The sequence below is a fragment of the Notechis scutatus genome, chromosome 5, assembly GCF_049901735.1.
Source record: "Notechis scutatus isolate UNSWTSFEM ecotype Mainland chromosome 5, rNotScu1.2, whole genome shotgun sequence".
NCBI classification, from domain to species: domain Eukaryota; kingdom Metazoa; phylum Chordata; class Lepidosauria; order Squamata; family Elapidae; genus Notechis; species Notechis scutatus.
Window position 1 is genome coordinate 31,826,035 of NC_142013.1, and position 26,170 is coordinate 31,852,204.

A 26,170-nucleotide genomic window follows, 5' to 3' on the forward strand; every position below is an offset into this window, starting at 1 on the left:
TCATCCACAGGTATGTCTTTTAAAGTTCCAGCCTGTGCAACAACTCTTTGTGTTTACTTGCATTTGTGTTTACTATACATTCTCAGGCACAAACAAACTATATTCAATTTTATCAAACATATGAGAAGCCATTATTACCAGGTTTGGTGATTGGTGGTTCTGATGTGATGAAAACTTTAGGGAGATAATTATCTTTAGCTGAAACTGAAAAAAAGCAAACAATCCCAAAATAAATTTACAGTGTCCATATTGAAGGTCATGGTTACACTTATGTACCCCATGTTTCTTAAAAGGCATCATTATGCATGGTTTTATTATGAAATAATATATTGTCTTATGTTAATTTTAATCTCCAATAAAGGACATTAAAGAAATTTTGTTGTGCTTGGTGTGATGTCTTCAGATTTGAATGTGTACTTCTATTCCTTTTTACTCAGTTTTGTACAACACTTATGATTGATGAATTTATGCATTTTATAATTTCAAGGAAGCCTGGAATTCATGTTCATTTCAGAAAGGAATACATTAGATAAATTCCAGAAATAGAAAGAAGTGTCTGGTATTCCTGGCATGATGTAATCAGGTTGTTTAAACTTTTGCAGAAGCAAGCTTGTTTAAAATAAGTTGAAAGGAAGTTCTGTCTAAAATTAATCTACATTTGAAAGGGAAGTACAAGATTCAAAATACCACCTGATAGTAATCATATATTTGGAAGTGTTTTGAACTGAAGAATAAAAAATTCAGAGAGAGTGATGTGTACCTATGTGTGAAATCCCATGAAAAATAACTACAAGAATTTTTTTAATTGTTGGATTCTTCCAATATTGTGGTTGTATGTTGTAAAGCTTTGCATATGATCAACAAACATATCTGTCAAAGTTTCTTTAAGCCTTGAATCTACTTGTTTCTAAGTAGCTTTGAAGAATGCATTATCTAACCATCAATCACAATGTGCAAGATTTTATCAAATATCGAAACATATAATTACCAGGTTTGGTAATTGGAAATTCTGGCGTAGTCAAGAGGTTAGGAAGATAATTATCATCGTCAGTTGAAACTGCAAAAAAGTAAACAACCCCAAAATATGGATTTCATATTCATATAGTATAAGAACACAGGAGACATATTCAAATAGTTATCTTGTAAAGTAGCAGAAAGAAATATTTAAAAATCATTATACCAAATTTCCTGTCTGGTTCTTCTGGCTTGGTATAGTCGAATTCTTTAGACTTTGATGGAACTGGGTTTATTTCTTTTGAAGCTGAAAAGAAATCCAGTTGAGAATTAATACAGTATCTTGAAAGGATGGACTTTCAATTCGGTGGGAACATATTAATATTCAAAGTATTTCTTAAATAACCAAAGTTTGAACCTGTAGGGGAATTGACTCCTGAAATATTCTCCGGAAAGAAAAAGACAGTTAAGTGAAAGAATAGTATTGAATATAATTTCAAGAAGAGATATTTGAATTGTTAAACACATGGGTGTCAAACTTGTGATTTCACATTGTCATCAAGATGTATCACGACTTTCCCCCCTTTGTTAAACTGGGGGTGGGCATGACCAGCACATCCAGCCCGCGGGTCGCAAGTTTGACCTGGTTTAGTATGAGCTACATATTATTATTTCAAGGACAATGGATTTGTTTAACTTCGGAGATTGCTGAGGACAATTATTTTTTGATGTCTAATGTGTTTATATTGTGTCAATTTATAAACAAATTTTCCTGCATTGGCTCTCAAATTTGAAGTTCACAATTTATTCTGACATTGTAATTAATTGTATTAACTTCATTTGCATTCACCTTTCTCTTTTAAGTCAAGTTTGCTTGTTTAAATATTGTCTTACTTGTGTTTTATTGCTAGATATAAGTCAAAGAGAACTTGATTCAGATTTATATGCATTCCAGATATTCATACATTAATGGCCACATTAATGTATTCATAACTAATTACCACATGACATAAAATTTCAGGAAACATTGAAAAACATATTACCATGCACAGAAAATTTGAGTTTCGGTATGGGTATTAGAAGGGAACTTTCTTCCTTAGTGCAAACTTTAAAAAAAAAAAGTATACTAGGATTGAATGGTATATTTACATCCAATCTCTCAAACCTAGATAATGTGCTTTATGTTATTGAAAGTGATCATAGTTATTATTTATTAAGATGTATTGCCTAAAATATTTCTTTTGCAATAGGTTGCATAAGATCCAATCTTCAAAAATCTGAATGAGGCTGAAAATAAGCAAAAAATCCTGTCACTGTATTTCATTAATGGTTTTTCAGAATTTTATAAAATTTTAATGAAGCCTGAATCTCATATTGGGGTCTTTGAAACTATATATCCAATTCAAGTTCAAAAGAATATTTTAAGAGATATATAAAAATACAATATTTAAAAAGTCAGTCTGCCAGGATTCCTGTCTGCTGGTTCTGGCATTGTAAAATCAGGTTCTTTAGATTTTTATGAAATAGGGCTTGGTTAATAAGAAGCTTAAAGTAGGATGCACTCAAGAATTAATTCTTGCTACAACAGGAAAACAGACTTAAAATATTATAATAGCAATAATTTATAACTAAAATATTGCATAGAAGAATTTTCATGAACAAACAAAACAAAAATAAACCCCAGGGGAATTGAGTTGAAAAGCAATATAAAAGAGAAAAGTATTGATGGCATGTTATAAATTTAAAAGAATAGATAGGTGAAAAATGAGCTAAATGATCAATTATAAGTTGATCCTGTAAATCCCTCTATTTTGCATATTATTATTTTTTTGTAGTAAGAGTGATTACCACAACTTTATCATTTAATTGTGATATGTAAGGAAATCCTATAAAACATTGATTCCATTTTCATATAAAGGACAAATAATCTAGTCTTTCTAAAAATGGAAATTGTTTACTTATTTTCCTACTTTTATAATTCTGCATATTATAGTTATGATTAGCTATGTGTGTATCAAGGAAAAATTGCTTCAGATTTCTAGATTTTGAATTCCAGAAATGCTCACATTAATAGCTACTATTAATGTACTTTGTACAATAAAATCACCCAAGGTTTTATGAGATATCTAAAGACATAATTACCAAGTTTAATAAGTGAGATTCTGATGTTATGAATAGTTTAGGAAAACAATTATCTGCTATGGTAAAAGCATATTGAAAAATAATACTGTATTCTCAAAGCTCAAATTTGTCTTGAAATGTTAGTGACATGAAATACATGTTTTTAAAAATGTATCACTTAGAGCAGGGGTCTCCAAACTAGACAGCTTTAACTTGTGGACTTCAACTCCCAGAATTCCTCCTCCATGTTACCTCAAGAGTTCTGAGAGTTGAAGTCCACAAGTCTTAAACTTGCCAAGTTTGAAGACCCTTGACTTAAAATTAAGTTGAATTCAGCAAAGGGTAGAGAATTTTGACTGCAAAAGTATGTCTCACTGATAACACAAAAGTTTTAGGGTAATGTTTATCAGGTGAAGTGCAAAACTTTTCCTCTCAACATTTTTTGTTTATGTGACTTAATATAATCATTTTCAAATATTGGACTGTACTTTATTGAGAACATAGTCTCAATCTTTTAGAAATTTATTAGTTATTTTTTAAAAAACAATCGGTTGAGTTACTTAATTTATTTGCAACATTCTACCCTAGTTAAGAAAGTTTTGTATTCTGAAACATTTTTCTACACTGGGATTAAGAGTAAATACTTATTTATGAAAATAAAAATAATCTAGCAGGTTATTTTGGAACTATTAAATTATGATTTTCCAGATGTGGTTGGTGGAGTTTTTGAAAATATTTGAAAATATTTTTAAAAATGTTGATCAAATTATAGTAATTATTGGAATTTAAATACTAATTAGAAATAACTAATGAAATTATTCATAGATTAATTGTAAAGTTTTATCTTGTAATATATTGAACTTTTTTCTAGTAATCTGATTTCAATTATCCCTTTCTCAATTGAAGTTGTGTAACTGGTTTCAATGCAATGATGGCCCAATTGGGGCAAAAATTACAACATATTGAGTCAAGTGCACATTATGCTATTACTTTACTAAGTCTACTTATCCAATCGGTTAAGCATATGCCTAATTCTGTCAGACATGGAATCATGGACTCTATTACTTTCATCCTACACATACTCATATCACATTTGATATTCTTATATTAGAGGCTCACAAATTTACCCAGATTTAGTACAATTCAATAGAATGCAACAGTTTAGATTCATAGTTTATAAAATTTAGGGAATCAAATACCTCTTTTAATCATTATATAAGGAATACACAGTATTTAAATAACTAATTAAAATGTTAATGATAAATAAATTGCATATGTGGGTAAAACATATGTAAATATGGTACAACAACAGTAAAAATAATGGATGGATACATATGAGTATGAGAAGAAAGTAATATGAAAATGAGGAGTTGTTGAAGTAAAAGATATGTTACCCATTGTTGTCACTGGATGTCCATCAGTGACAGATATCTTTGTTGTAGCAGGAAGTGGAACCAATTTGTTGGTAACTGCTGGAGTATAAAAGATATCATACTGAAACAGAGGAAAGAAATCTAAAGATTCAGGGTTTTAAGTCTGGTATTGTTCATGGGATATTTTAATAGCATATTATTTGTGAAAGACAATTAAAATATCAGATAATTAGTATTGTATATGAGTCTGGATTTCATATAAATTGAAAAGCTTTCTCAGGAATGATACTGAAACACTACATTGAATAGGTAGTATATAGCATATTCATTTATTGACTCAATGCACTTGGTTTTGCAACCCAACAGGACAGACACAGACTTCAGAAGATAATTAGGACTGCAGAAAAAACAATTACTACCAACCTGTCTTCAACTGAGAACATATATATCTCATGAGTCAAAAAAAGGGCTGTGAAAATATTTACAGACCCCTCATATCCCAGACATAAACTGTTTCAATTCCTACCCTCAAAATGACGTTATAGAGCACTTCACACCAGAACAACTAAACACAAGGACAGATTTTCCCTGAATGCCATCACTCTGCTAAACAAATAATTCCCTCAACACTGTCCAACTATTTACAAAGCTTGCACTACTATTACTATTAATCTTCTCATCACTCCTTATCACCCCTCCCCTCCCACTTGTGACTGTATGACTGTAACTTTGTCGCTTGTATCCTTACAATTTATATTGACTGTTTCCTAGTATGATTTGATTGCTTATTGTACCCTATGACTGTTATTACGTGTTGTACCTTATGATTCTTGACTCTAGATCAGGGGTGGGCAAACTTTTTGGCTCGGGGCCCATTGACTTTAAAATTTGACAGACGGCGGTCAGCACAGGAATCGCCCCTTCCCCCTCTTCTCCTCCTTCCCTTGCCCTAGTCAGGAGTTGCTACCGCGGCGCGGCTCCGCGCGGCTCCAGTCCCGCGTTGCCTCGGGAAGGGAAAGGCAAAAAGGAAGAGCCGCGGCGGTGCTTTGCAACGGCAGCAGCGGCACCGGAGGCTCAGGCTCAGCGGCTCCTGGTTTTGCCTTTTCCTTCCCAAGGCAACGCGGGACTGGAGCGCGTGGAGCTGCGCCGGCGGTAGCAACTCCTGACAGCCCCAGCTGGACACCTGAGTGGAGCCCGGGCGGAACTGCCTGTTGCTGCTGCCGGAGCACCACCGGGTCGCCTCCTCCAAGCAGCCCGCCCGCCCGCCGGGCGGAACCCTTCCCTCTCCTCGGCGGGAAGATGCTCCCGCCTGCAAACTTTGCCTGTGCAAAGTTTAAGCCTGGAAGCCCCGGAAACCCGAGCAACTTCCCAGCAACTTTCGGCTTCATTTTTCCTCGCGGGCGCTCGCGCCTGGCCCCAAGCCGCTCAGTGGAGGGAAGCCCGGTGGGCGGGCGGGCTGCTTGGAGGAGGCAACCTGGTGGCGCTCCGGGCTTCCCCTCCGCCGCGCAGCTCGGGGCCAGGCGCGAGCGCCCGCGAGTTAAAAGGAAGCCGAAAGTTGCTGGGAAGTTGCTCGGGTGCTGGGAGCAGGCTTTTAAAGTGCCGCCCGAGCAGGACCGCCGAGCCGGGAAACGGGGCACCAAGGCAAGGCAAGGCTCCACCAGCAGCGGCCTAGCTTTAGGTGGCTCCAAGCAGCCCGCTCCAAGCAGCCTGCCCGCCCGCCGGGCAGAACCCTTCCCGCTCCTCGGCCGGAAGATGCTCCCGCTTGCAAACTTTGCCTTTGCAAAGTTTAAGCCTGGAAGCCCCGGAAAAAAAAGGGGGATCGGCGGGGACTCACCTTCGGAGAGGTCGCACTCGAAGGTGATTTCGAACTCCCAGCTGAGGCCTTTGCAAAGTTCTTCTTTTCTTTCCTACCCCGAGAGCGCTCCGCACTGTTTTGCAGCTTTGGGGGCCACGCGGCGCAGGGCAATATGCCACGCCCAGCTATTTTTTTTCAGGGGCGGGCCGGATTGGACAGACCAACGGGCCGGATGTGGCCCGCGGGCCGTAGTTTGCCCACCCCTGCTCTAGATGAATGTATCCTTTCTTTTATGTACACCAAGAGTATTTGCACCAAGACAAATTCCTTGTGTGTCCAATCACACTTGGCCAATAAAGAATTCTATCTATCTATCTATCTATCTATCTATCTATCTATCTATCTATCTATCTATCTATCTATCTATCTATCTATCTATCTATCTATCTACCTAGCTATCTAGCTATCTATCTATCTATCTACCTAGCTATCTAGCTATCTAGCTATCTAGCTATCTTACTGTCTTAATCCAGATCTCTAGATGGGACAAGTAATATTACCATATAACATATAACATACAGCAAATAATAAATATACAACACACAACATATATATCATATAACATCATAAATACATGACATGACACAACCAATTTCTACACCCAGGGTTTCACAATTATCACTTCTGTTGTGTCCGTCGCGGAAAGAGACTCGGAGCCAGTGACTTAGTTTCAGCTCTTTATTTGCTCCGAAATCGGCTCGGCTCGAAAAGGTAAAAGCGGCGGCTTTTATTCCTTGGCTGCGGCGGCCGCGGCCAATGGCACCGCTTTGAATCTCCCGCGATTAGTTTCCACCAATCGTGGGAGATTCGCGGCGGGCCAATCAGTGCGGCTCGCTCGGCCAATCAGCTCGCCGTGCGTCTTGACCAATCACCGCGTGGCGTTTACAAGTATGTAAATGACTGTACAGAACACCCCTCCCCTCTTGGTATGGTCCTACGTAACGTAGTCCCGTAAGTAGGCGGGGCTTCGCACTTGTCTACTTGACCTGCGCAGGTTAGTTGGTGCTTGGCTCCCGGCCGGTTCGGTCGGGTTCTGTGTTGCTCTCTGCCTCGTCGATGGAACCGTCTGGAAGGGTGGGCCGGGCCTTTCGTCGCAGCTCCCTCCTGGTCTACCCGGGCTGGTTGAGCTGCGGTTGTTGCCGCTCCCGCCTGGTCTTTCTGGGCTGGTTGAGCTGGCCTGGCTGCTTCTTCCTGGTGAGGCTTCGAGTTGGCTGCTTGTTGGTGAGTATTCCCAGTTTCTTTCTGGTGTGGGTTGGTTCTTGGGGTCTTCCCTCCCCTCTTGGTTTGTGTTGGGGGGGTCCCCTTCTTTTTCTGGGTATGTGTCTGTGTCTGTTTGCGTGTCGGTTGTGTTTCCCGTGGTTGTTCTTGACCTTAATTGGTTGATGTGTCGTTTCCATGCTCGTCCGTCAGTTGTCTGTAAACGGTACGAGCGGGGACCTGTCACTTGGGTTATGGTTGCTGGTATCCAAAGTGGGTCCCCGGTAAGGTTCCTTGCGTATACTGTGTCACCTGGTTTAAAAGTTCGGTCTTTGCTTGAGGAGTTTGGGGGTTTTTCTGGGTTGTATGTGGGGTGCAGTCTGTCTAATGGGGACCTTAATTTCCTCCCCATTAATAGTTCTGCCGGGCTTTTGTTAGTTGTTGTGTTCGGGGTTATGTGTTGTATCAAAAGCATTTTATTTATTTTTTCTTGGATTTCCCCGTTTTCTATTTTCTGGATTGTTTTTTTTGTAAATTGAACCATCCGTTCCGCCCTCCCGTTCGCCGCCGGATGTGCCAGCGCTGTCAATGCGTGTCGTATCCCCCGCTCCGCTAGGAATTTTTTGAATTCTAGCGAGGTAAATTGGGGCCCGTTGTCGGATACGATGACGTCTGGGAGGCCGTGGGTTGCGAACAGCTTGCTGAGTTCTTTGGTAACGGCCTCCGTGGTGGTAGTTTTCATGTTGCTTACCTCCAACCAGTTGGAGTAAGCATCTACCGTAATGAGGAAGGTGTGCCCTTTCGTGGGTCCGGCAAAGTCTATGTGAATCCTGGACTATGGTCCCCTGGGGGTTTCCCATTCCAGGATTGGGGCGGCAGGGGGGCTAGGCCTGGTTTCCTGGCATCGGTTGCATGCTGCCACCCAAGCCTCGATCCGTTTGTCTATCCCTGGCCACCATGCGTAGCTTCTGGCCAAGGCTTTAGTCCGCACGATGCCTGGGTGTCCCTCATGCAGCAATTCCAATACCTTTCCCTGTAATTTTTCCGGAATGACAACCCTATCCCCCCACAGTAAACAACCTTTTTGTAATGACAGTTCTGTTTGCCGATTCCGGAATGTCCTGAATGTTTCGTCGACGTCTTTTTCGGGCCACCCCTTCTCTACCCAATGTAACACTCGCGCCAGACGTTTGTCTTTATTAGTTTCGCGGGCAATGTCTGACGCGGTTACGGGTAGAGCGGGCAGAGTCTCTATGCTAAGGGTGGTCGTCGTGGGTGCTGGGTCGGTGTCCAAGTCAGGTAGCGGCGTGCGGCTCAGGGCGTCTGCGTGGGTGATTGTCTTACCGGGTTGGTGTGTGAGCCGGTAACTGTAGGCAGCAAGGAATTCGGACCACCTTGTCATTCTTGGAGATAGAATGCCCTGTTTCCTGCCAGGATTCCCAGCAGCGGCTTGTGGTCGGTGACGATGGTGAACGTCCGGCCGTAGATGTATTCGCGGAATCTTTTTACGGCGGCAACGATAGCCAGAGCCTCCTTGTCCAGCTGGCTGTAGTTTCTTTCCGGTTTGGTGAGGGTCCTTGAGAAAAAGGCGATGGGTGCTTCTTTTCCCTCGGTGAGAGTGTGGCTGAGGACGGCGCCGACGTCGAAGGGTGATGCGTCGCATGTGACAGCTAGCGGTAGGGTCTCGTTGTATTGGATGAGGACAGCATCCGAGGTGAGTAGGTCCTTGGTTTTGTTGAAGGCGGCCTCCTCGCATTTCCCCCAAGTCCACGGGGCCGCCTTGTCCAAAAGCCTATGCAAAGGCGGTCGCCTTCTGTGGCAGGAAAACATTATAGAAATTAAGCAGCCCTAGAAATGCCTGTAGTTCCGTTTTATTCTTCGGCCTGGGGGCTTCCTTGATTGCTCTGATTTTTTTTTCGGTTGGGTGAATTCCGTGCCGATCTAACAGGTACCCTAGGAAATCAACCCTCTTGGTATGTAATTGGCATTTTTCCTTTTTAACCTTCAGCCCCGCATTTTTGAATTTTGTTAGGACCTCCCTCAAACGACCGTCCAGTTCTTTTTGGTTGGCTGCCGACACCAGTACGTCGTCGAAGTAGGGCACCACCCCCTTGATTCCTTGCAGGAGTCTCTCCATGAGGCTCTGGAATATTCCTGGTGCCACACTGACTCCAAACTGGAGTCTCTTACAGCGGAAAGCCCCCCGGTGGGTTACTATGGTTTGCGCCTTGGCGGTTTCTGCGTCGACCGGCAGTTGTTGATATGCTTGCGCCAGGCCGAGTTTCGCAAAAACCTTGCCTCCCCCCAGTGAGTGTATGAGATCCTGCACTACTGGGATGGGATAGGCGCTCTGTTGTAATGCGCAGTTGAGGGTGGCTTTATAGTCCCCACAGATTCTCACCGACCCATCGGGCTTGACTGGGGTGACTATGGGGGTCTCCCACCGGGCGTGGTCAATTGGTTCGAGAACCCCTTGATTGACGAGCTTGTCTATTTGCTCGTCGATCTTGGGCTGGAGTGCGAAGGGTACCCGCCGTGGTTTTAGGCGTCTTGGGGGAACGCTGGGGTCTAGGTTGAAGGAAATAGGGGGCCCTCGGTACTTGCCTAGGGTGCCGTCGAACACTTCCTGGAAGTCCCTTGCGAGTTGTTCTTCCCAATCGGTGATCGATGCCCGTCGCTTCGATTCCGAGTGGCGCGAACCATTGCAGTCCTAAAAGGCTGGGCCGGTCTCGGTCCACGACCATCAACGGGAGCCTTGCTTTTCGCCCCTTGAAAGTTATTTCGAACTGTCCTGTTCCGACTACTGGGATGCGATTTCCCTGGTAGTCCTTGAGGATTAGTTTCTGGCTTTCTAGTCCCCTTCTCTGGATTTTGGGCACCAGGCGCTTGATTTCCTGCCATGCAACCATGGAGAGGTAGGATCCGGAGTCCACCTCCATCTTGCATGGCTCGCCCTTGATGCTCACTTCCACATATACCTTCCGGGCGTCTTCGCTGGACGAATGGCCGATGACGACCATCTGGTGGGTTTCCTCTCTCTGCCGGTTCTCGCCATTTCGGCGGCCCCGTCCGTCTCTGTTCCAACGATTTTCAGATTGGCGGTCTCTGGGCCTGGGGGGGGGTGCCATCTCGTCTCCGGTTGCTGTTTTCTCTCCTCCGGGGGCTGTAGTTTTTCTTAAGTCGGCAGACTTGGGCGATGTGGCCTCTTTTATCACAGTGCCGACATATCGCATCGAAAAATCGGCACTCTGATCGAGGGTGGTTGCCTCCGCACCCGGCGCATTGGGGTCCCGACTTACGACTCCGCCGATCGCGCCGGTCTTGTTCCGTCTGGAGTCGATGGATGTCCTATTCCTCGTCCGTGGTGTCGGAACCGGAGTCGAGGTCGCCATGGTGTGTGGTGGTGGTCTCCCGGAGGCTTGCTTCGGCGCGTGTCTCGGTTGCCGTACCTGCATCGGTGGCCGCGGTGGGTCTCCGCATTCGAGGCGCCGATTTCCGGGTCGCTTCGGCTGCGGTGGCGTCTGCGAGAACATCGCCAAGGGCGATGTCGCCTATTGCCATCAGTCGGCTTTGTAGGACCGGATCTCTGAGCCCCAGGATGACGCGGTCTCGGAGTGCCTCATCCATGTCTGTAAAACCACACATACCCCCAAGGTTTCGCAGGTCAGCCACGAAATCGCTGATGCTCTCGCCCGCTCTCTGGTCTCGCCGGTAGAAGTAGTGCCGCCTGATGAGGGTGGGCACGGCGGGGGCATAGTGGTTTCGGAGTAATGGCTCGAGATCGGCCCAGTCCATCGTCTTCACGTTTTCGGGTTTTGCGAGGGCTTTCGCCATCTTAAACACCGCGGGCCCGCAGTGTGTTAGGAAAACGTCTCTTTTCTTCTGCCCATTCGTGTCCTTTAGGTTGCTACTTTCGAGGAACATCAGGAATCGGTTGGTGTACGATTCCCAATCCTCAGTAGCTGGGTTGAAAGGCGCTGGTGGGGCGATGCCGGCCATCTCGTCGGTCTCGTTTCCTCCGGACACGTGCTTTCGGGAATCAGGCTTGGGATCCTACCTTCGTTGCCAGTGTTGTGTCCGTCGCGGAAAGAGACTCGGAGCCAGTGACTTAGTTTCAGCTCTTTATTTGCTCCGAGATCGGCTCGGCTCGAAAAGGTAAAAGCAGCGGCTTTTATTCCTTGGCCGTGGCGGCTGCGGCCAATGGCACCGCTTTGAATCTCCCGCGATTAGTTTCCACCAATCGCGGGAGATTCGCGGCGGGCCAATCAGTGCGGCTCGCTCGGCCAATCAGCTCGCCATGCGTCTTGACCAATCACCGCGCGGCGTTTACAAGTGTGTAAATGACTGTACAGAACAACTTCCAAAAGGCCTTCCCCAAAAAACTTAAATATACAAGTCTTGAAGTGGAAAGTTATTGCATTTTATTACAATTACATATTGCAATTTGTGAGTGATCTTAAAGAAAAACATCATGTAGAGTAAATTACATTAGTCCAGTTACAAAATGACAAAAGCATATAAAAACTATCCTTAGGACATCATCTTCCAGGTAAGACCACAATTGGCAGACCAGTCGAAGCCAGGGCTGCCTGACCTAATTTCCACCTACTCTTTGAACAGGACCACTGAGTCTAGAAGGAACCTCTCTTTGCAGAGAGAGATAAAATTGTCAATGATCTGGAGCCATACTTCCAAATTGATAGCTGCTTTGATGAGGTAGGAACCAATTTTTTTTTAACAATGTTGGGTCCAGGACTGACCTGTTGAGGAATGGACAGACCAGTGACTCTTTCAAAACTGATGGAATCTCTCCTTTCTTCAGAGACATTGTATCAAATTTCCCATCTCTTCCTTGGACACACCATCCAATCCTTATGTGACAGAGCTAACATTATAGGGAACCCTGAACTTTCTCTAAATGTTAAAAGCTTGTTAAATGTTGTGATAATGAAATAATTTATTACAATGTACATTTATTGAGCAACTTGAAAAAATAAGCTCGTATTTTTTTTTTTAATAAACAGTAGAGCTTACTCTCTAGAACCGGGGTCCCCAACCACCAGTCCGCGGACCGATACCGGTCCGCGGAACAACTCTTACCGGGCCGCTGGTTGCTGGGCGCCGCCATCTTTTTTTGGTAAAAAAGTGCTTCCGGTGAGCTTTTCCGGGTAGAAAGCTCACCGGAAGCACTTTTCATCAAAAAGATGGCGGCGCGCGCCTGTGAGCTTTCCGGGTAGAAAGCCATTTCTACCGAAAAAGCTCACCGGAAGCGCTAGCGCCGCCATCTTTTGACGAAAAAGTGCTTCCGGTGAGGTCACCGGAAGCACTTTTTCGTCAAAAAAAGATGGCGGCGCCCAGTTGATGCCGGTACCGGGCCGCGGCGCCCAGCTGATGCCGGTACCGGGCTGCGGCGTCAAAAAGGTTGGGGATCCCTGCTCTAGAATACTGAAGTGCATGCATAACTGCTGACATTTTTTTTGGTTTAGATGGTTTGTTAAATTTTTTATCTTCCCTCCTAGGAACTTAGGCCAACTTATGATGGGTTCAGTCTTCATTTTATCCCCACAACAAAACCCAATGGAATAGCTTAGTCTGAGAGAGAATATGGATAAACTAGGGGACTAAATTATAAAGCAAAAAAGGATGCAAAGAAACTATATTTTATAAATGAAACACTAGAGGCTGTTCTTGAAAATTAAATATAGACTTTATTGGAAAAATGAACTTTCACAAGTGCACATCTTTAAAATAGTTTAGGCCAAAATTCCTAGGATCATTTTTTTCTTATTTTCAAACATTTTTAAAAAAGGAAATACATCAACTTTGTAGGATACTGCTTAAAATAGAAAAAATGAAGGAGATTTGTTAAATATAAATGCTTATGGGAAATAATTAAATACAAAGGAATTGTATTAGCACCCTGTCCGGTTATTTTTTATTTACTTAAGCTAATGTTCCAAATTAAACATGCCAGATAGCTGCCATTTTAAGGATCACTTTTTGGGAATAGATTAAGTATCACCAATTCCATTTTTCTTATCACAACCAAAAATAAATCCATGGCATATTTTTAGAAGAAATCTCTCTTTATTAATATATTCAGGTTTACATGTTGATCTCATAAATCATAATCATAACTCTAAATAATATTATTAAAGAAAAATTCACATCAATTGCTTCTCATTTACCTGGATTATCTTTTATTATAAGGATACAAGACATAATGCTGGATGGAAGATAATTGTAATTGTTCCATGGAGAGAAGTAAAGCCTATATCCAGACTTTTTTTTTTTACTTTCTTGGGAAATATAAATTAATTGTAGCAAAGTCCTCAACGTTCTTCCTGAATAAAATAGTGTGTATATGGAATCCTAAGGTAGTGGACCCAAGAATATCTTATATGCATAAACAATTCTAGTTTTACTTCAGATTTATCTTCACACATTTTGTTCTGATAGAAACACATTGAAGATGGCTTTCCCTTTTTTTATATGCATAGGTAATCCTGTCACTTATTCCAATATTAAAAATGGTATGCGGCTTGTGCTATTTCAAGCAATAATTAAATCAGTGGAGACATAATGTCCATCTTCAGCTAGAGAGATAATAGAAAGGTAACTTTCTAGCTAGGTTTCTTGGAGGAAGATATTAGAGACACTAAATTAAAGGAAATTGTTAAGGATGAGGCTGAATCAGAGATTCCAGGCTGAATCAGAGATTTTTGATATTCAGCTTCCAAGAACTTATTAAGTGAACAATTCACTTTTGATTTAACATAACTTGAATATACAGGTATTAATATTAATAATACCAGAATATTTTCAATTAATGAAAATGGACTCGATGAAGCCACTAGAAATTTTATGTAATTTTATTTTGTTTATGAATATTTTAAATGCTTTCAGAATTGTAATCTAATTATCATGTACTGCTATTTGTAACCAATGTTTAACCAAATTATTGTCTGATTATATTAATTCAGTAATTTCATAAAATGATAGCACAAAAGATGTTACATAATAATGAAATCTTACTGGATTTCTAGATGTCAAAAGAACCCTTATAATTAGTATATTTTATTTCGTGTTTCTTAGTTAGTTATATAATAAAAACAACGTGACATGTTCTGTTATTATGAAATATTTGTCCAAAACAATAAAAGGAAAAGCTTGATCCACGCTGTGGAACAAAACATTTATAGGAAAGTACATAGCAATTACCCAGTGTAATCTTTGGCTCTTCCAGATGGGGAAGGAATTGGGGTTTGGAAACAGGGAATTCCCTCCCCCCCCCCCGGGAACTGAAGGTTAAAATGAAAAAATGACAGTTTCTCTTTTAAAAAAAAGCATTGTGCACTCAGAACTGCTTCTTTACAAGCATTTTTGAACTGGATGAGAATTTTGTGCACATCTAAATCCAAAATTGCATAAAATCATCCCATATGGTTAATAAATAGGAATTTATACGTCGGGTTTTATTTGTATTTTTAAGGTTTTACTTCCCTCTTTTTCCCACATGGCAGTTTCTAAACAACTGTTACAACAAAAGGAAATGAGCTTGTTTTTTGAACAAAATAATTAATGAAATACAATCACATTAAAATGATTAGAAACAAGTTTATTGATTTTTAAGAACTTTACTTTTCCGGTTCTATATGTATAGCATTTGGCTCACTAATTTAGCCTTAATTGATTTTTGGAATTTTATTTTTGTTGATTTCCATTTTGATGCTATGACATGAATAATTTCATCTGATCTTATTAAATTTAGTAGTTAATTGTCAAATTGGCTTCTATTAAAAGGGGCATGACCTATTTCACACCTTTTTACACAATAAAATACTGTGCAGTTTGATGTTATGAATTTTCCATTGTGTCCCCCCCAAAATAACTAGCACAGTAAATTTGGTCAGTATCAATCAATTCTTTAAACATATGGATCTTACTGCAAATAATTTCTTTTTCTTTCTTATCATAATGAAAAGGGGAAAGACTTCTTTTTCAATATTTTTGTTTTTACAGCCCAATTCAGTGTTTAAATCCACACTCAGAATTACAACTCCTGAGTGGCTATTCCATCTAATAAACATGCATATGTAAAAATACATTTCTAAAAGCTTTGTCTTTACCAAAGTTCAAATAGAAAGAGTAGAATTACTAGGGCCAAATCAAGGTAACTTGGAAGTTTCAGTTTTACTAATGGGCTATGAAGAGTTTCTATGACAGAAAAGAAAAAGACAAAATACTACACTCAATCTATTTTATTTGTTCCAGTAGAAGCTAGCATACACTCATCACTCAATATCTGTTAAGATTCAGGAAAATGATTCCTTAATCTCTTTCTTAAATTGGTGTGTGACTTTCTCTCATAACCTAATTTGTTTGATTAAATGGTAGCCAATTCAACCAAAAGTAAAAAATATTTACATCATTCTGAGAAAGAATAAGAGAATAGCTGGCTAGAGAACATGGCAGTTTAAACATTTGATTAATACAAAGCTGTTCAGAAAAGCAGCAAATGACAGCAATCACATACAAATAATGGTAGACAGTGTGGGACTTTAGCAAGTATCACTCAGATTCAAATTAAAAGTATGAGATTATCAAATCTGATACAAAGTATGGTTTTCATTTAGGATTTATAACTTAAATAAAACCAAGCAAAGAAACAGCACAGCCAACTCAGTCATAAGATAATAGCTGGTACACCATGGCCAGACAAAGAGACCACCCACTACTATTATGGAAATAGTTCACTTATATAAAATTGAAAATATATGCAAATTACAGTTTCCTGCAATTTTATGTAAACATAATTAATTTTTATCAATTGTTGTTCTTGGCAATTCTGGGATCTTAAAAATGCTAGAATAAAAGGGAGGTGGAGAGACAAGGGGTTAAAGAGGACAAGGAGAAGAAGAAGCAAGGGAGAAAGGAAGGGATGAGAAGCTCTAATGGTGGGGAGCAAGATATTAAGAAGCAAAAGTTTTTCAGAGATAATGGATAGATATTGTTAACGGGATTCTAGAAAGGTACATAAGATTGCATTTTTATATCTGTATTTAGAAGTAATTATAGAAAATTAGAAATAATATGTAGCTTAAAATGTGATAAAATATCTAACATAAATAAGTGAAATTGTTGTTAAGAAAAAGAGAGTACTGTAATGAAATATGATTCAAGATTGTGATGTGGGGGGTAATAATCGTGGAAAGCATAAGTGTTCCCACAAAGGCATGATATTCAATTGAAATGGATAAAATGTTTAAGATATAAATGATTGTTAAAATTAATGATTAGAACATGGTATACTAGCAAAATCTTTTGTGAAATGAGATTTGAAGTAGAAGAAGGAGGAACATTTCAACGAAATATTGAGCTATAATATGTGATGTGGGTGGGGGGGGATAATTATGGAAAATAGGGCTCTGATAAAAGCATGTGATTTAATTGAAAAGTAATGAGTTAAACGTCTAAGATATGAATGAATATCAATACTAATGAATAGATTTGTATTATTTTTGATAATATAGTATAATTTTAGAATGTACCAGACAGAATCCCAATGTATGTTATGTATTTTATATTAAGTACTATAAAGATAAGGGAAAAAGATAAAGGCATCATACTCCATATAGTGTACAGGAGAAGTATTTCTTCTTTTTTTTAAAGAAGAAAAATAAATGATTGGCTGGAATAGAACAGACAAAGAATAATAAATATTAGGATATGAATTGAGAGGAGGAAAAAAAATTGAGAAAATTTAAAGGAGAGGAGAAGTTATATAGAAAATTGAAAATGTTAATAAGATATGAAATGCTATGTAAAATGAATATGAAACTGAACTTGTGTCTGTACCAAGAGTTTTAACCCGGGACTAAGCAACTTTCAGAAGAGATTTTTTTATGCATTTATGTTTTGTGTTTATGTGTATTTATGTATTGTTTGTCTTGAAAATAAAACTTGTTTAAAAAAAAATGCTAGATAGAGTGGTTTTCTGTTGTGATTCTTTTTCTGCTAGTGAAAAAAATAGAAAAACATCATTTGGGAATTAGATACTATTACATAAACTATTATTCTAGAAGCTAATTTTTGTTGCAACTATGGCTATTTAGCATCTACTCCAAAAGACCTTATCTCTTCACTTTCCATGAGAGCATTTATGTTCCTAGAGAAAAGATATATTGTACTGGCCTAGGTTAAACTCTTGAACAACAATTATTATTTTAGTATATGGAGGAGAGATAGATAATACCTATGATATATAATACTAATTTCCCAAAAGGCAACTGCCTGTTATCCATTTATATGGTCCACATAAAATGTCATGTAACAGGGCTACAAAGAGTGTAAACATGAAAGACAAACTTCAAAAAGTCAAAATCAGGCAGAAAGATATAGATTTAGCTATCTTCACCAGGTGTTTTGTAAAATTACAAAAATGAAGTCTTTTTCTAACAGTATAAAATTACCCACATCGATACTAGATAATAATTGTGTACTGTTGGAAAAAGACTCTAGATGTATGCATGTGGAACAATAAGAAATTGAGGTGTGTGTTTCCTGTTTAAAATATCTTGGTAATTGCATTTGAGAATGTGAACAAGAACCACTGAGACATTGTGATAATTAGAGAATATAAGCTTAAATTGTAAGACCATTGAAAAATATTGGCTTCAGAGCTCAATGGAATTCCCTTTCAGTAAAAAGGGATTGAAGATAAAATTGCCTGCAAGAGAAGACTACATTATTGGGCCTTTTTAATTTAAAAAGGTGGAAAAAAGTCTGTGTTTTATATATATATATATATATATATATATATATATATGTTTTCTGAGGTTCTCGCGGGTATTTGTATGTGGATCTTTGGTTATTCGGGTTTTCTCCCGCGTAAGATTCAAAGTATCTAGGCAACGTTTCTATATATATATAGAACGTATATATATAAACGTATATATATATATATATATATATATATATATATATATATATATATATATATGCATTGCATTGATAAAAGATTTTATGTTTATCTTACAATGTATCACCCACCTTACTAGAAGAATCAAAATAGATAGAAAAAAAATACTTAATTAAATTAAGTATTTAATTAATTTAATTAATCTACTTAATTAAATTCTATGTCAAAGAACTGGTGCTAGTGATCAGTACAGATGGTTTTAAAATTAGATAAATTGTAGAGATTGGATAAATATATGGAGGAGAATTCTATAAACCAGATTACCCAATATTCAAGTTGGCTTCAGAATGGTGCATGGCACTACTGACCATATTTCAAATCTATACTTGATTATGGAAAAATCTCAGGAATATCAAAGTATATCAATATCTGTAAGAAAGTTGATTATGTTGATCATAACGCACTGTGGAGAGTCTTAGAAGACCTGGGAATGCCAATACATCTATTCAAGTTCTGCAATCACTGTACATAAATAAGAAAGTCACTGTGCAACCAAAACATCTTTTCACCTTTCTTTTTCAACACATATACCAAAGCGATCATGTAAAAGCTTGAAGAATCAAAAAATACATTAAAGATTAGAGGAAAAAGCATCAACAATTTTCAATATGCTGACAATAAAAGTCTCTTCTCAGAAACCAAAAAAGGCTGAAAACATGATCAAAAGGTTTAAAGAGAGAGACATACATTTCGCCTTTTCCTATAGATCAAATAGCATGGGAATAGAAATGTCAAAATAACAATGGAGAAGAGATGAAATGCGTACAATAATTTACTTTCCTAATATTGCCGATTGATCAAAGCAATGAATGCACTCCAGAAATAAAGGGTCAAATTGCACTGGGTCACGCAGCAATGATGAAAATGAATAAACATGAATCAAAAGCAGGGACATCAGCTTGGCAACTAAATACAGATTATGCCATGCTATTGTTTTTCCAATAGTTACCCACAGCTGCAATAATTGAATCATGAAAAAACTAGACAAGAGGGAAAACGAGTCATTTTAGGTGTGGTGTTGGAGAAGGCTCTTGCTCATTCCTTGGAAAGCAAGGGTGACAAATAAGTAAGTATTGGAGCATATAAAACTAGACATATTGCTGGGTGGAAAAATCTTTGCCTTACTTATTTAAGCCATGTCATGTGATTGAACTCACTGGAAAAGGCAGTTATGCTTCCATTGATCAGTGGTAAAAGGAAATTAGGCTGCCCAAAACACAATGGCTAGACTCCATCAAAGATGATACCAGCCAGAGCATAAAACAACTGAAAGAAGCCATACACAATTGGAAAAAATGTAAAGAGAACTGGCCCATGGAATTGAAGGGAATCAGACACAATTGAGTAGATAGTATTATCATCACACAATTCTATTACATGCCACTCTAAGTTCTTTATCTGAATGTATCAAAAGATAAACATAAACATTATAATGTTTGTCTATAAATTATTTCAATATCCAGATTGCCAACTATAAGACAATAAGAATGGAAATCTCATATGATTTAAAGCTAATTAAAAACAAATATTCTGACTGTTCATTTGATAAATAACACTTCTGTATGCATTCAGGTTTTTATTGTACAAGCATCTTGTTTCATTCATGGAATTTGTAAGATCATCCAGAAGTCATGGTTTTCTGTTTGTAGCCCTCCTGTGGTTTCTCACTTTCTCTAACTTTCTGCCTACCACAAAACTGCATGTGGGAGGATGCTCAGAACAGCTTCTTGAGGACTTTTTAATGACTGGAGTCTACTCTTTCTGAAAATATCATTGTTTTATTATTTGCCATTGAAAAAAAGGAGGGTTTGTTACAAATTTCATAGGAAAAATGCCATAACATTTAAATGGATACAACCATAGTTTCAGCTGGAAAATTGTGAGCATCCCAGAACAGCCTAAATAAAGAAAATGCTAGGGAAATCCTGGAACCTTGGTTTTCAGACAAATCAGCCATCAGTAGACACATAGAGATAAATCATAATTACATAGCTTTCAAAAGTGATAATAAAAAGCTAAGAAGGAAACAAAAACACCAGAAATATTCTCCAACATCCAGTTAAGCGGGATCAATACCAAACAATCAGGCAGAAACCCTAATCAAGATATTATCAAGGAGAAAATGACCCCACCAACACTGGCAGGGCAAGCTATTTTATATAAACAGGTAGCAAACCCCACTGACTAGCAAATCCACTGACTAACAAATTCCACTGATTACACTGATTCTGATACCTAGTTGGGTAATGAAAAATCTGCAAGCAAACATACAAAGTCAGAGGTCACCAAGGATTCCTGTATGTAAGTCTGATTTACATATATTCTGTTCTGTTGAAAAATACAGTTAGAACTATATAACCTGTCAATATATTTTTGTTACCTGGAGATGCTTCTAGTTTTTCAGTAATCCTAGATGTTTTGGGTATGTTTTGCTTCACAGCTGGTAGAGTAGGCACTAAAAATAAAATAAAATAATTCAACCACTATACAGAAAAAATAAATTTCATATATAATACTGAAAGCAAATATTCCTATTTATCCTATTTATTTATTTTTAATATCTGAAATGAAAGTAAAATCATCATGCACATACCAATATGTCTATATCTACACAAAGCCAATATATACTTCTAGTTTCATACACAAATACATACATACAAATATACGCTATAAGACATTGGTTTGATAATGTACCGAAGAGCCAGCCAATCAGAAATGTTTGCATAATACCAAACTAATTATTTATGTTTTTCCTTTTTAATATAAGCACAAAAAGAAAGAAGGATTAAACCTGCATACTTTCTTCAAGTGATTGTACAAGATGTAAAAATGCAACATGACTCAAAATTCCTTTTCACATACAAGATAAAATCAACATAAAATAATTGGCACCCACCAAATCCTGAAAATAAGAATTATTAGAAGTTTGTATACTAATTACAAGGGTACATATAATGACTTTTTGCTCATATTCAAGTTCAAAAATATAAATTCATATTATAGTGATTCATAAACAAATTAATATACATGCATGCTTAAAGGTTTTTAATTACCAGGTTTGTCAAGCCATCTTCCTGGGGTGGCTGAAACCTTCCATTTCAATGTAAAGATCATCAACTTTGTATATAAAATTGTTCAGGATTGATTTATAAATATCTCACATAAAATCGCACATGCAAGGATCTTGTAATGATGAAGAAATTTAGTTAGAAATGGACCAACAAGCTGATGAAGATGATAAAGACGTAATGCATGTTTTATAGTACACAATTTAAGATCTTAATGTTCCCAAAACAAGTGAGTAATCAGGAGGCAGTCTACTCACAAAGATGGCTCTAGATAAAAATTATTATTATTAATAATAATAATAATAATAATAATAATAATAATAATAATAATAATAATAATAATAATAATAATAATAATAATAATAAAATTCATGCAAATCTAAAATTATGCACCACAATTTTCAAAGCTTTTTTAGAGGCTTTAAAGCAGATGAAAATAGACAAAGGTTAGTATGGAAGGAATGGCTATTTTATTCTCAAACAAATTAATTCTCATGGAATGAAAATGTTTCTGATGAAATAGAAAACTCAGTACAATCATTTCCAGTGAAAAAATAACTGTACCTAGGGTTGCCCTTGGCCAGTCAAGAGTTTTAGATGTTTTGGATGGGAAAGATTCCAAAGTGGGTTCATTTGTTACTGCTAGAGAAAAAAATGAATGTATAAAAGATGTTAAAAGAAAAGCAATCTTTTTTAAAAAAAGGTTTTGCCTGTGGAAAAATATTTTTGGTTATAATAGACAATGAAGCATTTTCATAGTCAATATTTATTGCTTTTAATTCACCAATTTATTAGTTGTTATAATGAAGCACTCAATTTAAATTTCACACTGATAAGAATTCTGTTCACGAAAATGTAGCTAAATTTGAACAAATGCTGGTCTACTTATAGCTTTTATCAGAATGAATGCCAAACATTACATTTTAGAGATTTCTAACCATTTTACTTAATCATATGGTTGGAAGGAATTTTAAAGGCCCTCTACTCCCATCCTTGCTCTGTGGAGGTTCTATTACAAGCTCTCTGACACAAAGCCATCCACTTTTTTCTGAAGTTTTCTAGTAAAGAATGACTTCCAAAGTTATGTCATGCAAATAAACTGGCATGGAATTACAGGGTTGTAATGAAGAAATGAAACATTTGCTCATAGAAGCACCAGCCCAAAATACAATTATATGTATGAATGATAAAAACTCAATTATTTCAGAGAATCAAAAAAGGATAACTTCCATTTGAAGAATAACAGCAACCTCCTTTTATTGAGAAGAATACTTGGGAACTTTCTTCTACCAATTAAGAGTTTAAAGCTGATACATTTCTATTTCTCAGTGTTTTCAAAAGCACAGTCTGGAATATCTTCTGCTACAGAATAGTTTGGTAAATTGAAAAATATCAGGGAGTTTTTAATTCACCAAATCTTCTAACCGAACCACCACTTTTAAAGGTCTTGAAAAAGAGGCAAGAAATCTTTCCATTCAGCTAACATGTTCTTCTCATTTACAGAATACAATTATTTGGATTAGCACATAATATGCATTTCAGCAAAGCAATGTGATTCTCAATTGCTTTTCATTATTTACAGAAATAGTAGATCTCTCTACTGAAGAATAAAACTAAACTAAAGAATAAAACCAAATATGTTTAACAATTATAACAAAACTTAAATGAGTTTTAGTGATGAAAAGAGATAAACAAGTAGGCAGCTTATTTTTCATATTTAGTGTTAAGTCCTGAGCATGGGCGCAAGGAATGGAGACGAGGCATCGAACTGTGACTTCAACTCTTTATTAATGACTTCAGAACAGAGCAAAATACTTGGGCAGCAGCAGCTCTTTTATAGAGCTGGCTGCTGTCAAAACAACCAATGATTTGAGTTTACCGCTCTAAGAAACGTCCAATCAGAGGCGACCCGCTGCCAGCCAATCAGATCAGCCAGAAACGACCAATCACGACTCGCTACATATCGCGGGCCAATCAGAAGTGCAGGATTATGAGCCTGCTGTTGAAGTAAAACTATTAGGGTTGTTAATGAACGCGTTAGCTTAGTTCGTAACACCCCTCCCCCCTAGGAGTCTTAGGGGTGGGGTGACGTATTCTCGCAAGTAGGCAGGTTGCTTCACCTGTCTGCTTGACCTGCGCTGTTCCACCGGTTTCTCTGGTTCCGGTGGGTTGCTTGCTGAGCTGGATGGCGAAGACGGTCCCGCTGCTCCGTTGTGTGACTCGGGGCTGTCCTCACCGCTCTCACCAATGCTGTCATCGGGGTTCCTTGGATTCGCTTGCATCGCGGTGCTGCTACGTGGTGAGGCAATCACCCGGTTCGGTTCTCCTTCTGGAGGTGAGTATCCCATGGTTGTTTGTGTAGGCTGCTGAGTTCCAATTGTTAGGTCGTCTGCTATTTCTTCTTCAGCCTCCTCAATGTCCCTCCCCCCCCCGGTTTGAGATTCAGGGGACGAGATGGGCGTAGGTGCCAGTCTGGAGCGAAGCTGGTCTATGTGGCGCTTCCATAATTTTCCATCATCAGTTTGCAAACGGTAGGATCTGGGCCCGGTGAGTTGAGTTATGGTAGCAGGGACCCACAGTGGGTCACCTGTGAAGTTTTTAGCAAAGACTAAGTCGCCTACCTTGAACGCACTACACTCGCTGCTGGATCCCAAAGGCTTTTCTGGCGTGTAGGTAGGGTGTAGGCGATCAAGGTGTGAGCGAAGTTTCTGGCCCATCAGGAGTTCGGCCAGAGTTCTGTTTGTGGTGCTGTGTGGGGTGATGTGCTGGAGGAGAAACATTCTGGTTATCTTGTAGTCAATGTCCCCATGTTCCATTTTGTGTAAGGTCTTCTTTACGAATTGGACCATTCGCTCAGCCCTGCCGTTGGCCGCAGGGTGAGCCGGTGATGTTAAAGCGTGGCGGATGCCCCTGTCTGCTAGATACTGTTCAAATGCCAGGGCAGTGAACTGGGGCCCGTTATCTGAGACTAAAACGTCCGGCAATCCGTGCGTAGCAAATAATTTATTCAATTTTTTAATGACTGCTTCTGTGGTGGTGCTCTTCATTTTGTGGACCTCGAGTCAGTTGGAATAGGCATCCACCGTTATAAGAAAAGTGTGTCCTTTTGTGGGTCCCGCAAAATCGATGTGTATGCGGGACCAGGGACCGCGAGGTGCTTCCCACTCAGTTGGAGTTGCTTTTGGTGGGGCAGCGCGAATTTCCTGGCACTTGCTACATGTGGCCACCCAGGCTTCTATCTGCTTATCTATACCTGGCCACCACGCGTAGCTTCTTGCCAGTGCCTAGCATCTTTCAGATTGTTGGTCTCCAGGAACATCTGGAACCAGTCCATATACGAGTCCCAGTCTTCGTTTGCCGGGTCAAATGGAGCAGGTGGTATGGCACCGCTGGTCATCCTGCCATTTGTTGCTTGCGCTCTCAGCCATGTGCTCTGTAATGCTCGATGCGTGCTCAGTCAGCCCTATCGTCTCCGCATCCCACCTTCGTCACCAGTGTTAAGTCCTGAGCATGGGCGCAAGGAACAGAGACGAGGCATCGAACTGTGACTTCAACTCTTTATTAATGACTTCAGAACAGAACAAAATACTTGGGCAGCAGCAGCTCTTTTATAGAGCTGGCTGCTGTCAAAACAACCAATGATTTGAGTTTACCGCTCTAAGAAACGTCCAATCAGAGGCGACCCGCTGTCAGCCAATCAGATCAGCCAGAAACGACCAATCACGACTCGCTATTCACGGGCCAATCAGAAGTGCAGGATTACGAGCCTGCTGTTGAAGTAAAACTATTAGGGTTGTTAATGAACGCGTTAGCTTAGTTCGTAACATTTAGCTTTGGTATTAAAACTGAAATATGAACTATTAAGCCATAAATAAATACAGGCTGGATCCAGTGAATATATTCTAGGAGTTTGAGGTGCTTGGTGAAAATGTTGGTTTATCTTGAGCCACAAACTCTTTCACTTTCAAAATTAAATTATAATTGGCTATCAGGAAACGTAATTCAAGAAGTTTCTTTGGGAATCAGTTATAGTTTTTCATTGACTTCTAACCCAGCCTATACTGAGTGGTCAAATTATATGACCTCTGAAGTTGAAGTGAAATGTTGTGATTGGTACATTACATCTTCTGTACTAGGTTTCCATGTTTGTCATTTCTGGGCCTTAGAATTTGCCTCTGCCTGGAAAAGGGCAGGATACCAATCTTTTGGTATCCTTAATCTATTAAAAGGCTCAATGCCTTTTAATAGATTAAGGAAAATAACATATACTTGTTAAAGAGAATCTTCATGTTTGAGAAAAAAATAATAATGTACTTGTATTTTCTATGGCTTCCTTTTTATTGTAGTTGGCACAATTATAGTGAAAGTCACTGTAATTTTAATTTACCTATATTTGTTATTAATTTCTATAATTAATCCATTTTTTCCTAAACCTGAAAATGTATTGACCAAATTTTAGCACTCCAGTCAAATTATTAATTATTAATGCACCCCAAATCCCATGTATGTAGTTTCACATTTTTTCCAATTGATTTTGGGATCAGTGGTGGCCTTACTGCAATCAATTCTTAAAGTAAAAGCAATACATACAAAACCTGGGCTATAAAATCATGGGGAGAAA

At 39.0% G+C, this 26,170-nt stretch overlaps 1 protein-coding gene across 1 annotated transcript in view; it reads right to left on the reverse strand.

The window, feature by feature from the left end:
• The window catches only part of ABI3BP (ABI family member 3 binding protein), a 173,107-nt gene that overhangs the window by 74,020 nt on the left and 72,917 nt on the right, over window positions 1–26,170 (reverse strand). The window contains exons 15-19 of the mRNA XM_087966474.1: window positions 20,862–20,936; window positions 4,470–4,547; window positions 1,181–1,261; window positions 989–1,057; window positions 139–204 (exon numbers count right to left, since the gene is read on the reverse strand). Of these exons, the coding sequence (XP_087822600.1) occupies window positions 139–204; window positions 989–1,057; window positions 1,181–1,261; window positions 4,470–4,547; window positions 20,862–20,936 (369 nt within the window). The remainder of the gene's footprint in view (window positions 1–138; window positions 205–988; window positions 1,058–1,180; window positions 1,262–4,469; window positions 4,548–20,861; window positions 20,937–26,170) is intronic.